The sequence below is a fragment of the Squalius cephalus genome, assembly GCF_949319135.1.
Source record: "Squalius cephalus genome assembly, chromosome: 20".
NCBI classification, from domain to species: Eukaryota; Metazoa; Chordata; class Actinopteri; order Cypriniformes; family Leuciscidae; genus Squalius; species Squalius cephalus.
Genome location: NC_137141.1, coordinates 10,328,228 through 10,339,105, shown reverse-complemented (window position 1 = coordinate 10,339,105; position 10,878 = coordinate 10,328,228). Strand labels below are relative to the sequence as shown.

Here is a 10,878-nt window from a genome sequence, read left to right as displayed (position 1 = left end):
AGCTTCCGAGGTGACACGTGACACACGTGACACAACAGCGCGCCATAATTCCAAACATTCGATTCACAAGGAAACAAATAAGCAAAAGTAAAATATTCGCGCGTCAAGAACATAGTAATGGACAGCCAAATGGAACCAGTGGAGCACGGTAAACTTAGGCAGTTTGTTAACATCTAAATGTGCCATATATCAAGATGTTTTGAAAACAGCGTGAATGTGTTAGGCTACTTACAGTTAACGTTATATACTTTATGGACACGCATGACTAAATTTATTCTTCTTTTCTATTATTTTCTAGATGTCACAAAAACGTTTTGATTTTTAAGTGTATGCTTACATTCCTGGAATTAATATGGCAGACACTGTATATACAACTCAACTCACTTTATTGTCAATACATTGACAAAAAAAAAAAAAAAAAAAAACTTAATTGCATCAAAAAGTAACATTACACTACAATCAAAATGTCACTTGTTTTTTTTTTTACAGATTCAGTTCAGTCAGTTTAATCAAATTCATAAAGAGTTAATAAATAGATATATTCTTCATTCGGACATCAAAGTCTTCTACATATTTTTTCATAATAATCCATAAAAGATGATTAATCTCATAATTTTCTCATATTAAAATATGATGTAACTTCTAAGGTGAGAAAAATTTGAATGTTTTCACAAAATGTTTATCATTATTATAGTTTTGATGACTTTTTATTTTTATTAATTATTCTACAATGTGGAAAATATTCCTACTAAAAATGAGTAGCTATGTCCTAACCTTTGTCTAGTGGTGTAAGCTAAGCATATTTTCACTTACTCTGTAATTGTTTTTAATGCACCCTGTGTTTATGTGTCATGTTATATATCAGGTGTTCTGAATCACCTGATGGCTTTAGAGAGGGGTATGAGACAGCAGGACCAGCATCAGTCTGAGAGGTTAGAGATGCTCAAGGTCAAAGCTCTGACCCTCCGTGCCAAAAGAGATCAACTCAAACGTCAGACAGACGCCATCAAAGTGAGACAGCTTTGAAACAGTAAACAGACATTGATCTAATATCTGACTTTCTCTTTGATATTTGGTACAAAATGTAAAAATATTGTTTATAATGTAGTTACTGAGTAGCATAAATATCTAACTCATTCATGAAACTCTTGAGGGTGCAGGCTGATATGTCCTTTACATGCAATCTGCAAGCACATTATTACTGCATGGCGATGAGATGAGGTTAAATGAGAACATTTAAATGGTCTGGTCCATTGTTTGCTGTAAGCTAGTCCTGCAGTGCTCTATCAGAATTCTTCTGAAACCCTCCACCTCCCCAGCTCCACCTGCCTAGGTCTGCAATGTGATTTTTGTACAGTATGTCTATATATGCAGCAGTGTGTCTGTAGAGCAAGTCCATACTTGCTCTGAAGCAGCAGCAATAATCAACAACAACAGCAGCAGCATAGCAGATTTAGTCCGCCAAGACCAAATACATTAACACTGCCATATTCAATAGCATGCTAAAACTATTCAGAGTTGTCATGATTGATCTCTAAAATTTGAATAATGGTTCTAATTCTATGATAATAGAGCTGGTAAGTCCCGCCCATCCGTAAAACCCCACTGGACCTCTAGGTTGAAAAATCGTCAATGCAAGTGAACGTGAGAAAATAATTATTTTCTGGTCCCGTTTGAATTGTGCCATGAATGTGAACATATGTTGTCTGTGAATTTTTTATATAATTATTCGTGTGAAGAATGCTACAATTTAGCGGGTAGAAGTTTGATACGGTTAGACTTTGTGTGAGAACACTTTGTGGACTACAACTCTTCGCTGCTTTCGACGGGAATCTGAAGAAAGAACAGCCCATTTGGTTTGAATGGTGACATTTGGGTACTAAACACACAGTCATCTCGATCTGTCTCCATAGATTATCGCAGCATTAGCACCGTGATTTGACAAGTGGAGGGAAAATGTGTTATGGGGTGACGTCACATAGGCGACATGTAGTCTTTCTCGTTATGTCTTTTCCACAACTGCTAAACAAAGAATCGTACAATAGACGGTCAAACTCGTAACATGAAAAATTATATAAAAAATTCACAGACAACATATGTTCACATTCATGGCACAATTCAAACGGGACCAGAAAATAATTATTTTATCACATTCACTTGCATTGACGATTTTTCAACCTAGAGGTCCAGTGGGGTTTTACGGATGGGCGGGACTTACCAGCTCTATAGTGATGTTCACAACACACAACTGTAATGAATCAAACACAGATAAACGTTATCACTGGATTCACTTTTAGAATGATTTTTTTCCAGCTCATGAACATTAACAACATTCATAACCAATCAGAAACCACTCGAACTTTTAAAGCGGCAGATGGCAACTGCAGCACGTGCTTATAGCAAACACAAGGTTACTGTGCGACGGTGTGAATGCTAATATAGTTATTCTTGGTGTAAACGGGCCTTACTGTAAACTTACTGTCATTGTATGGCAGATCCTTAAAGATAAAATCAGCAAAGATCTTCCTTTACAAGATGACGATGATGCTGGCGGCCTCGTAGAAATGCAGCAGTCTTTGTTAACTGCTTGGAAAATGCAGTTGAAAGATCTTCAGCGTGCTCATCACTTAATTGGTAATTATATTCACATCCCGTTTTAATGGTGATATTGATCAGTCCTAGATATGCTTCTGTTTAGGCCTGATCGAATGTTCTGTTTTTTTTTTATTAGGTGGCTATGATTTGGTGGAGTGTAAGGAAGGGAAAAGTGTGTGTGTGTCTTTTCACACAGCTTTTGAGGGTGTGTATTTGGACACATATAACATGGAGCTGGATCTGACGCGCACCGTGCAGATCTCCCGGCATAACATCCCACCGTCATTACCACTCGAGAGTTTTGCCAAACAGAACCTGCAGAAAGACCTGAAAGCCTTCCTGCAAACCCTCAGCCAGAACCTCAATGCTTTAGCTGGTCGCAGACAGCAGGTCTCCCTCGTCAAGGTATTTAAATAGAGATTTTTTTCTTTTTCTATATATATTTATGTATAAACTGTGTATATAACATACAGTAAAAACAATAATGTTTTCTATTTTAACATATATTTTAGAATGTAATTTATTCCTGTGACGCAAAGCTGAAATTACCATTCTAAAATAATGATTAGCTGTTTCACTAATGTGAAGTATATCTGAGTGAAACAGCTTCTCAAACAATAAAAATGTAGGGCGGGACTTGACTTTGTCCATCGGGAATTGATTGGATGGTTGTGGTTTGCTATTGGTGGATCTCATGTGAGTGACAGGTTGTCTCGCCTTCGAGTCAGAGAAGAGATATCACTGCAAGAGGGAGGGGAAGTTATTTTGATGAAAGATTATGAGGGCATATTCATTTTAAATTATGATATGCACAGATAAATCATTTATAAAAAAATAAAGATTCCATAAAAAACAAGAATTGTCCGGTTTGGTGACTTTAATGCTGAATATTTTTGTAGAAATGGTGATACATTTTTTCAATGAATAGATTTTTTGTATTAATCGAAAAATGTATTGAATTGGAAGTCTTTTGTAAATCTTTTTGATCAATTTAATGCATCCTTGCATTCTCTCCTGTCTTTGCCACAGGAACTCGTTGGTTCGGTGGAGGTGATGGAGAGCAATCAGCTGTGCAATATTCTCGTGCTCATGTGTACAGAACAAGGAGAAGCTCCCAAAGCTGTTCTGTGCACACTGGAGTATGGAGATCTCACACAATGTCTCCCAACACGTGTCAGCATTGAGAGTGAAGGTACGACACATCGCAATCTAATTGACCCGGGCTTAGCTTGACCCGCGCTTACGATTTCTCGCTTGGAAGAGAACATTCCTGTAGCACAAACAGTAGAGCATGACACTAGCAACAAGGAATGCATGAACTGACAAAAAAAATGTGTTGCTTGTGTGATATGTGATATAAGTCACTTTGGATAAAATAGATGCAAATTTAACATAGAACATATTAATATGAATTATTTAAAGGTTCACCAAAAAATTCTGTCATCATATACTCACCTTCAGGTCGTTCCAAACCTGTAAGTCTTTGGTTAATCTTTGAAACACAAAAAAAACAAAAAACAATTTTTATAGAAACCTGAGAGGTTTCTGTCCCTCCATTGAAGGTACAGGTAACCGAAACTTAGAAGATCATAAAGCATTGTAAAATGAGTCAAGCGGTTTAATCCAAGGCTTGTGAAGAGACACAATCGCTTCATATGATGAACAGATTTGCTAATGCTTTATTCTCATATAAACACTCGTTCATATAGCACATAACAAATGGTACATGGAAACTCATGATACACGTGCATCACGTGCTAGAACAAACAAACCTCATCGGTTCTCATGCATCACACACGTCTTTACCATATATGATGTGCTCTGTGTATGTGTGTCGATTAGGGGTGTAACGGTACGTGTATTCGTACCGAACCGTTTCGGTACAGGGCTTTCGGTTCGGTGCACGTGTGTACCGAATGACCAAATGCAATATTTTGTGTGCGGAACATAGGTACATTTTCGTGTTTCCACACGAACATATTAAGTGGCGGAAGTCTCCGCGTTCAGCGCAAATCCCGCCCTGCAGCTGATTCTAAAGGTTTACCAGTTTTACCCGTCGTCACTCTAACCTAAACCAATGAAATCGACTGCAGGGCGAAAAAAAAGTTTTTTCCGCTCCGTGTGCGCCGCCGCACTCTCCGTTCCGCGCGCGCGCGTGTGTGTGTGTGTGTGTGTGTGTGTGTGTGTGTGTCTGCGCCATGGTCTGCGCGCTGCGCTCTCTGCTCAATGTTCAATGTTCGACTCCGTGTTTGCGCTGCGCGTTCTGCTCTGTCGTTAACGGCCCAAACACTCCAATCATGTACCGATCACGCACTGGAAAAGCAAAGTCCGCTCAAATAAGGTGAAATTTCTCAGTAGTGGACTTCTGTTTGCTGAGCTGGTATAGTCATGCTGGCAACAATGGTAAAATGACCTGCTCTGATCACATGCTCTGGTAATAATAGCTTTGTAGGAATATATTTTATTTTGATAATTAGTAAAAAAAAAAAGAAAAAGAAAAAAAAATCTTAAATTGATTGTTGATTGATTATTGAAAAATAATAATACATTGATATATATGTTTAATATTATTTTAATATAGGGCTATTTTCTGTTCCTTTTTTTCCCCGGTGTTTCATTTAATTAGGTGATTATAAGTTTAATTATTGATGATTACAAGCTTGGAGGAATTGCAATTAATTACAGCAAATTGTGCAATTAAAGTTCATTTTTTTTTTCCAGTCTTAATTTTTAAATATGAGCAGGCCTACAAGCTGGGATTGGTAATGCTAAACTGTAATCATAGTTATTTATTTATATTTTTCATTAAATTTATTATGTGATATTGGTTTGAGACAGAGTATTTTATTTAGTGGAGAACTTTGCAGCAGTATTTTATTTCTTATTCTTTTTTTTATTTTATATATATTTTATTATATTAAAAAGTGTTTAAAAAAGTGTAAACAAATTGTTAAAAAAGTTTATAGTAATAAACAACCTGCAGTTTAATGTTTGCATTTCTTTCCCTTACTGTACCGAAAATAAACCGAACCATGACTTTAAAACCGAGGTACGTACCGAACCGTGATTTTTGCGTACCGTTACACCCCTAGTGTCGATCATTGTTTAGATGAAATCTGTCCATCATATAATGTAATCATATCTCTTAACAAGACTTGGATTAAACCACAACGCCTGTTACCTGGACTTTCAATGGAGGGACTACCTCTTTAATATGAAACGATTTTCAGTAAAATCACTCAAGGTCTGTTAAACATTGAATGGATATTATTCTTACATGGGCTGGGATGAAGTGTGAGATTACAAAGCATTTTTATCTGCTATTTTTCATGCACTAAAAAATGTAAATCAAATGAAGTGCTTATCAGATTATGAAGTTGTTTTAGGGTAAATGTATGTGCTCTTACGTTCATTTGGCAATAAGGGCGGACACGTCGTTTAATCCAAAACATGCACTTTCTTTATTTAAAGATTTGAAAAAAGAAAAGGAACTGAGATTACATTAATTTTGTGTATATTTGCTTTCATTTTTATAGATAAAACCATTTCGGAATCTCCACAGTGGAAGAAAAACCAGTCGCTGCTCCTGGAGTCTCCAGCTCATACGGCTCTCCTGACCATGAGGAGGATGGGAAGCATTGCTTAAGGAAATCAATTCATTTAATGTAAATAATGTTCTGTGATAGTGCAGTTAAAAACCCGACAGCTCTATCAATGAGCTCATATAACAGAGAGATGCGTCAGAGGTAGATTAGCATGCAGATGAGGAAACAAACAACTATTTAGAATGATCTATAAGTTCAAAGTTTCCTTAAGGACAAATAAAGATTAATCTGACAGCCATATTCACAAGCATACGTTGTTAAATATGTTCTATAGTGTTGAGAAAGCTCCTTATTTTCTGTCGTAGTTTTTCTCTCTGCAGTTGTTTCAGTCTTTCTTTATACCCTCGGTAACACTCTTCCTGATACATCAGCTCTCTCTGGGAGATGCTGTCGATCAACGCCAGGTTTTTCAGCTGTAGAATAGATAGCTGACCATTCTCCGACGCTTTGAATCTCTCTGTGAATATCATAGATGGAGATGAATCATCTTGCTTGACAAAAAATGATGCTGATTTAGCAAACCTCTGTTGGTTATCATCCTCAAAGGTTTGAATAGAGGACAAAGCTCTGAATGCTGGGGCAGATTTTGAGAACCGGGTCTTGTGTGGGTCGTTTGCCATCCTGACCTCTGATATGGTCCTCATTGTGTTGTTTATTGTCGCGTGCGGTTCGCAAAACTTTAATTGCAGCAGCCGTTTGTGCTCTTTCAGCACGATCTGTCGTTCCTGCTCCAGCAGTCTGAGGTTGAGTCTGTGTTTGGTGCTGATGTTGTGTAGTTTCCTCTGAAGATAGACGTCCTCTTTGTGGTTCAGCAGTCTTACGTCCATGTAAATTAAAGACTTGGGTTTCCTAATGCTTGGCTGTGTTGTCATTTCGAGATGTTTCTTGAAACAAATACTGTAAATCGAACACACAACCTTTTTTTTTCTTTTTGGTTAAGCACACACATGCAGATTTTATTTTACAAACACACACAAATGTCTCAGAAGCTTCAAACTTGTAGACCACAATGATTGCTCGAAGGCTAACTTATTTTATGAAAATATGTATGTGTATGGACATTGTGTATACATAATAAATGCAAGTTTACTGTACCTGAAACTGCTGCATATGTTTTCTAGTCTCGTAAGAGCCCGCATCTGCTGCTATGACACTTAAACATAACATATCTTTTGAGTTTTGAGTTTCAAAGTCACTCGGTCACATGATCACTATTGTGTTGATAATGACAATGTAAAGCTGGAAGATTGGACTCTTCAGACCAAATTCAGGCCTTATCTACATTTAATAGCTCACAACTCATTTAAGACGTTTGAAAATTCTATCATTCACTGTATGAATTTCTTTCTTTCTTACTGTATGAAGATATGTTGAAGAATGTTGCTAACCAAACAGTTGATGAACTTCATTGTTTTTTCCCCCATACTGTAGAAGTCAATGGGGCCCATTAATTGTTTGGTTACCTATATTCTTGAGGTAATGACAGAATTTTCATTTTTGGGTTAACTATCACTTTAAGCCTTGCATTATGTATATTTTGAGATATATAAATGAACTCTTATAATGTTCCATAGTATAGTTTACACTAAAATACGATACTTATTGCTACTGAAGGAATAGCATTACTACAGAATCGTAAATTAATTTGGAATCTCCTTCAAACCGTCTCAAAGCTCAAAGACAGAATGTTTTGTTCTTTTAGAACGTGGTTCGTTAGAATATTGTTTCACTATAGTAGCAATGGTATTTTGGCAGAACTATGGTTGCCACATAGTAGTTTTTAATAAGGGCGGTGCTATATAGCATTTGACGTCATGTTCAGTTCAGACCAACGTCCAATCGACTACATTCACCACAAAAACAGCGATTTAAAGGAGTAATTTTATGAAGTAATTTTAATAAAATAAAAATAAAAAGCTTAAATTTGAGTTTGTCGCTGTTTTCTTCCACAGTGAATGTAAAGGTGAGCTGTTTAAATGATAGTTTTAATGTAGTCAGACAACACAAATATTAAAGTCGATGCTATGTCATAATTTGTGCATTCACTACAGAAACAAGCTATTTTGCAGTGATAGGTGTGTATATATATATATATATATATATATATACATACATGTATATATGATTGATCAGTGCTGTAGATTTTGTTTTCGTTAACGCACAGAATAGTTGATATAGTTCATATGTGCGTCGAAATTGCGCAGAAAATCAGACATTGGTGTAAATAAAAGTCACTCATTTAAATCCTGTGTATCTCAAGTTACGTTTCATTACAGTGTTATGTGTGATATAAAGCTTCACTGTTTTTTTTTTTTTTTTTTTTAAATAAAAAAATAAAGCTTCACTTTTAATTCACGTTTGTGTTTTTAATTTTAGGCCTTAAATTAAAAGGAAAGCTGATATCCTGTTTGTGTTGTTAGATCGCAATGTTACAAATGTCCGAAGAGAAAACAGTAAGTAAACATTTAAGAGTGTTTTCCAGAGTGTTTTAAAGTTGTTCAAATTGTTCCCCCCTGTTGTTTTGTATTCACAATCATATTACTGTATTGGCATAATAAACTTTGTATATTGCCAAAGTATTACAGAGGGAAACAAACAAAATGAAATAATAAAATAATGTAAAAAAAATAGACATAAAAAATCCAATAAAAAAGCATGATAAACAGCTTGTATTTCTTCTCATTTCCGAGTCAATGCAGGCAGTTTGTGTTGATGAAGCTGGGAAACTGGGTGTGAAACACGTTCCTCGGCCTGAACCCAAAGATGGGCAGCTCCTCATCAGAGTCGCGGCTACCGCTTTAAACAGAGGTGATCTTCTACAGGTGAACCACAAATCCTGCCAAAGTTTGTGTCCTGTTCAAATTCAACCCCATTGATGGCTAATTTTAATTGACAGAAAAAGGGTTTTTACCCACCTCCCCCTGGAGAGAGTGAAATCTTGGGACTGGAGGCCAGCGGGGTGATCGCTGACATCGGTCCTGGGGTCAAGGGGAACTGGATGCTGGGAAGTAAAGTAATGGCTTTACTCGGAGGCGGCGGCTATGCAGAATATGTAGCTGTTCCAGAAGAACTCATCATGCCTGTCCCGTCAAACCTCAATCTTCATCAAGCCGCAGCTCTTCCTGAGGCCTGGCTGACTGCCTACCAACTTCTGCACTTCATAGGTAACAATGTCAGCTTATGAATGCTTTTTATGCCCACTATATTCCCATATGCTGCCCTTTTTTAGCCAAAGTGAAGGCGAATGAGACGGTGTTGATTCATGCTGGAGCGAGTGGGGTCGGCACCGCTGCCGTTCAGCTGGTTCGCTTATGTCGTGCCATTCCAGTAGTAACAACAGGGAGCCCTGAAAAGTTAAGATTTGCAGAGCAGGTTGGAGCAGCTGTGGGAATCAATTACAGAGAGGAGGATTTCTCAGAAAAAGTGCTGCAATTCACTGAAGGTCAATCATTTTAGGATACTAAATATCTTTGTTAAATTTTGCAATGAATGCATTTAAATGAATTGTGTATTCTCGTTTAGGTAAGGGAGCCGATGTGATTCTGGACTGCATTGGTGGATCTTTTTGGGAGAAGAACATCTGTAGCCTTGCGATGGATGGACGGTGGGTGCTTTATGGTGCTTTGGGAGGTAAAACAGCAGGTGGAGACTTATTTGGCAAGCTTTTGTGGAAAAGAGGGCATCTGCTTTGCAGTCTCCTCAGAAACAGAAGTTTAGAGGTAAGCCATTTTTATTGATAAATTGATGTAGACTAAATAGTTCACCCCAAAATGGTCTGAGACTATTCTGTCATTATTTATTCAAACCTCATGTCACTCCAACCCATAATGCTGTTAATTGTGGCCTGTTTTAACTCCTTTAATGATGTATAATGCTCAGTTTGAAGCGTTAAAGGTTATATGCTTTGCATGAATGATTGTGTCTTTATTTCTAGTATAAAGCAGAGCTGGTCAGGAGTTTCACCGAGCAGGTTTTGCCTCACTTCCAGTCGACAGATCCTTCTCTGCGGCCTGTGATTGACAGCATGTTCAACATGGAAGATGCTGAAATGGCTCATCAACACATGGAGGCCAACAAGAATATTGGGAAAATCATTATCAAAATTGGAACCTTTTGATCACAGTATTATTATGGAATACAGTCAGTAGCATCACCCGATCATTGAGAATAACATCTATGCGTTTTGCTATGCGTCTGCAATCTAAGCAGATTTGATTTATGACCACTTATTGTCGTCAGTGTTAAAAATTGGAAAGTTCCTGTTTTAGGTTAATGAGATCAAATGTTGTAAGAGGTTTGAATCTTCCTAATATCTGTTATTCCATTTCGATTTATTTCATGACCCGAAGCCCTAAAAATATACTTATGAGCTTTCTGGACAAAATAAATAAATAAATTTAATGCATTTTTTTGGAGATATTTTGTTATTTTTATTATTTTATTTTCCTCTAAATTACTAGATTTTATCAATAATTTTTATATAAATAACCACATTATTTCACTTAAATACAAAATAACTGTTAAAACAGCAAAGAAATCTCACATGGTCTCTGCCGACCTTTGTGAAAAAATAAAACATGATATTAAATGACTCTAACCACTAGATGGCCTTATTGCTCTATATATAGAGCAAATGAATTGTTCCCCTGGATCCTGAAGTCCCATTTAAAGTCAGTTT

General features: G+C 36.8%; 2 protein-coding genes across 4 annotated transcripts; both read left to right on the top strand.

Annotated features, from left to right (window-relative positions):
• Window positions 1-9: 9 nt before the first annotated feature.
• On the top strand, window positions 10-7,298 carry cenpo (centromere protein O). Its single transcript, XM_079853025.1, has 6 exons — window positions 10-148; window positions 866-1,011; window positions 2,496-2,634; window positions 2,732-3,000; window positions 3,625-3,787; window positions 6,132-7,298. Exons 1-6 carry the CDS (start codon window positions 118-120, stop codon window positions 6,239-6,241), a joined length of 858 nt encoding a protein of 285 aa, XP_079709151.1. The 5' UTR covers window positions 10-117; the 3' UTR covers window positions 6,242-7,298.
• A 700-nt stretch (window positions 7,299-7,998) lies between these two features.
• Window positions 7,999-10,794, top strand: tp53i3 (tumor protein p53 inducible protein 3). 3 transcript variants are annotated; one of them, XM_079853022.1, is made up of 7 exons: window positions 7,999-8,163; window positions 8,577-8,653; window positions 8,891-9,022; window positions 9,097-9,364; window positions 9,430-9,642; window positions 9,723-9,919; window positions 10,135-10,794. In XM_079853022.1, exons 2-7 carry the CDS (start codon window positions 8,627-8,629, stop codon window positions 10,315-10,317), a joined length of 1,020 nt encoding a protein of 339 aa, XP_079709148.1. In that variant the 5' UTR covers window positions 7,999-8,163; window positions 8,577-8,626; the 3' UTR covers window positions 10,318-10,794. The 3 variants fall into 3 exon arrangements, with proteins under 3 accessions (XP_079709148.1, XP_079709149.1, XP_079709147.1); XM_079853023.1 differs by having other exon boundaries at window positions 8,000-8,163; window positions 8,621-8,653; XM_079853021.1 differs by having other exon boundaries at window positions 8,015-8,089.
• Window positions 10,795-10,878: the final 84 nt, after the last annotated feature.

Bases quoted from the DNA above. Each gene is read 5' to 3' on its own strand.
- tp53i3 (XM_079853022.1), top strand. From the start codon at position 8,627: ATGTTACAAATGTCCGAAGAGAAAACA. The intron at 9,365-9,429 runs GTAACAATGTCA...GCCCTTTTTTAG, and splicing joins CCAACTTCTGCACTTCATAG to CCAAAGTGAAGGCGAATGAG. The intron at 9,920-10,134 runs GTAAGCCATTTT...CTTTATTTCTAG, and splicing joins TCAGAAACAGAAGTTTAGAG to TATAAAGCAGAGCTGGTCAG.
- cenpo (XM_079853025.1), top strand. From the start codon at position 118: ATGGACAGCCAAATGGAACCAGTGGAGCACG. The intron at 149-865 runs GTAAACTTAGGC...GTTATATATCAG, and splicing joins AATGGAACCAGTGGAGCACG to GTGTTCTGAATCACCTGATG. The intron at 3,001-3,624 runs GTATTTAAATAG...TCTTTGCCACAG, and splicing joins AGCAGGTCTCCCTCGTCAAG to GAACTCGTTGGTTCGGTGGA.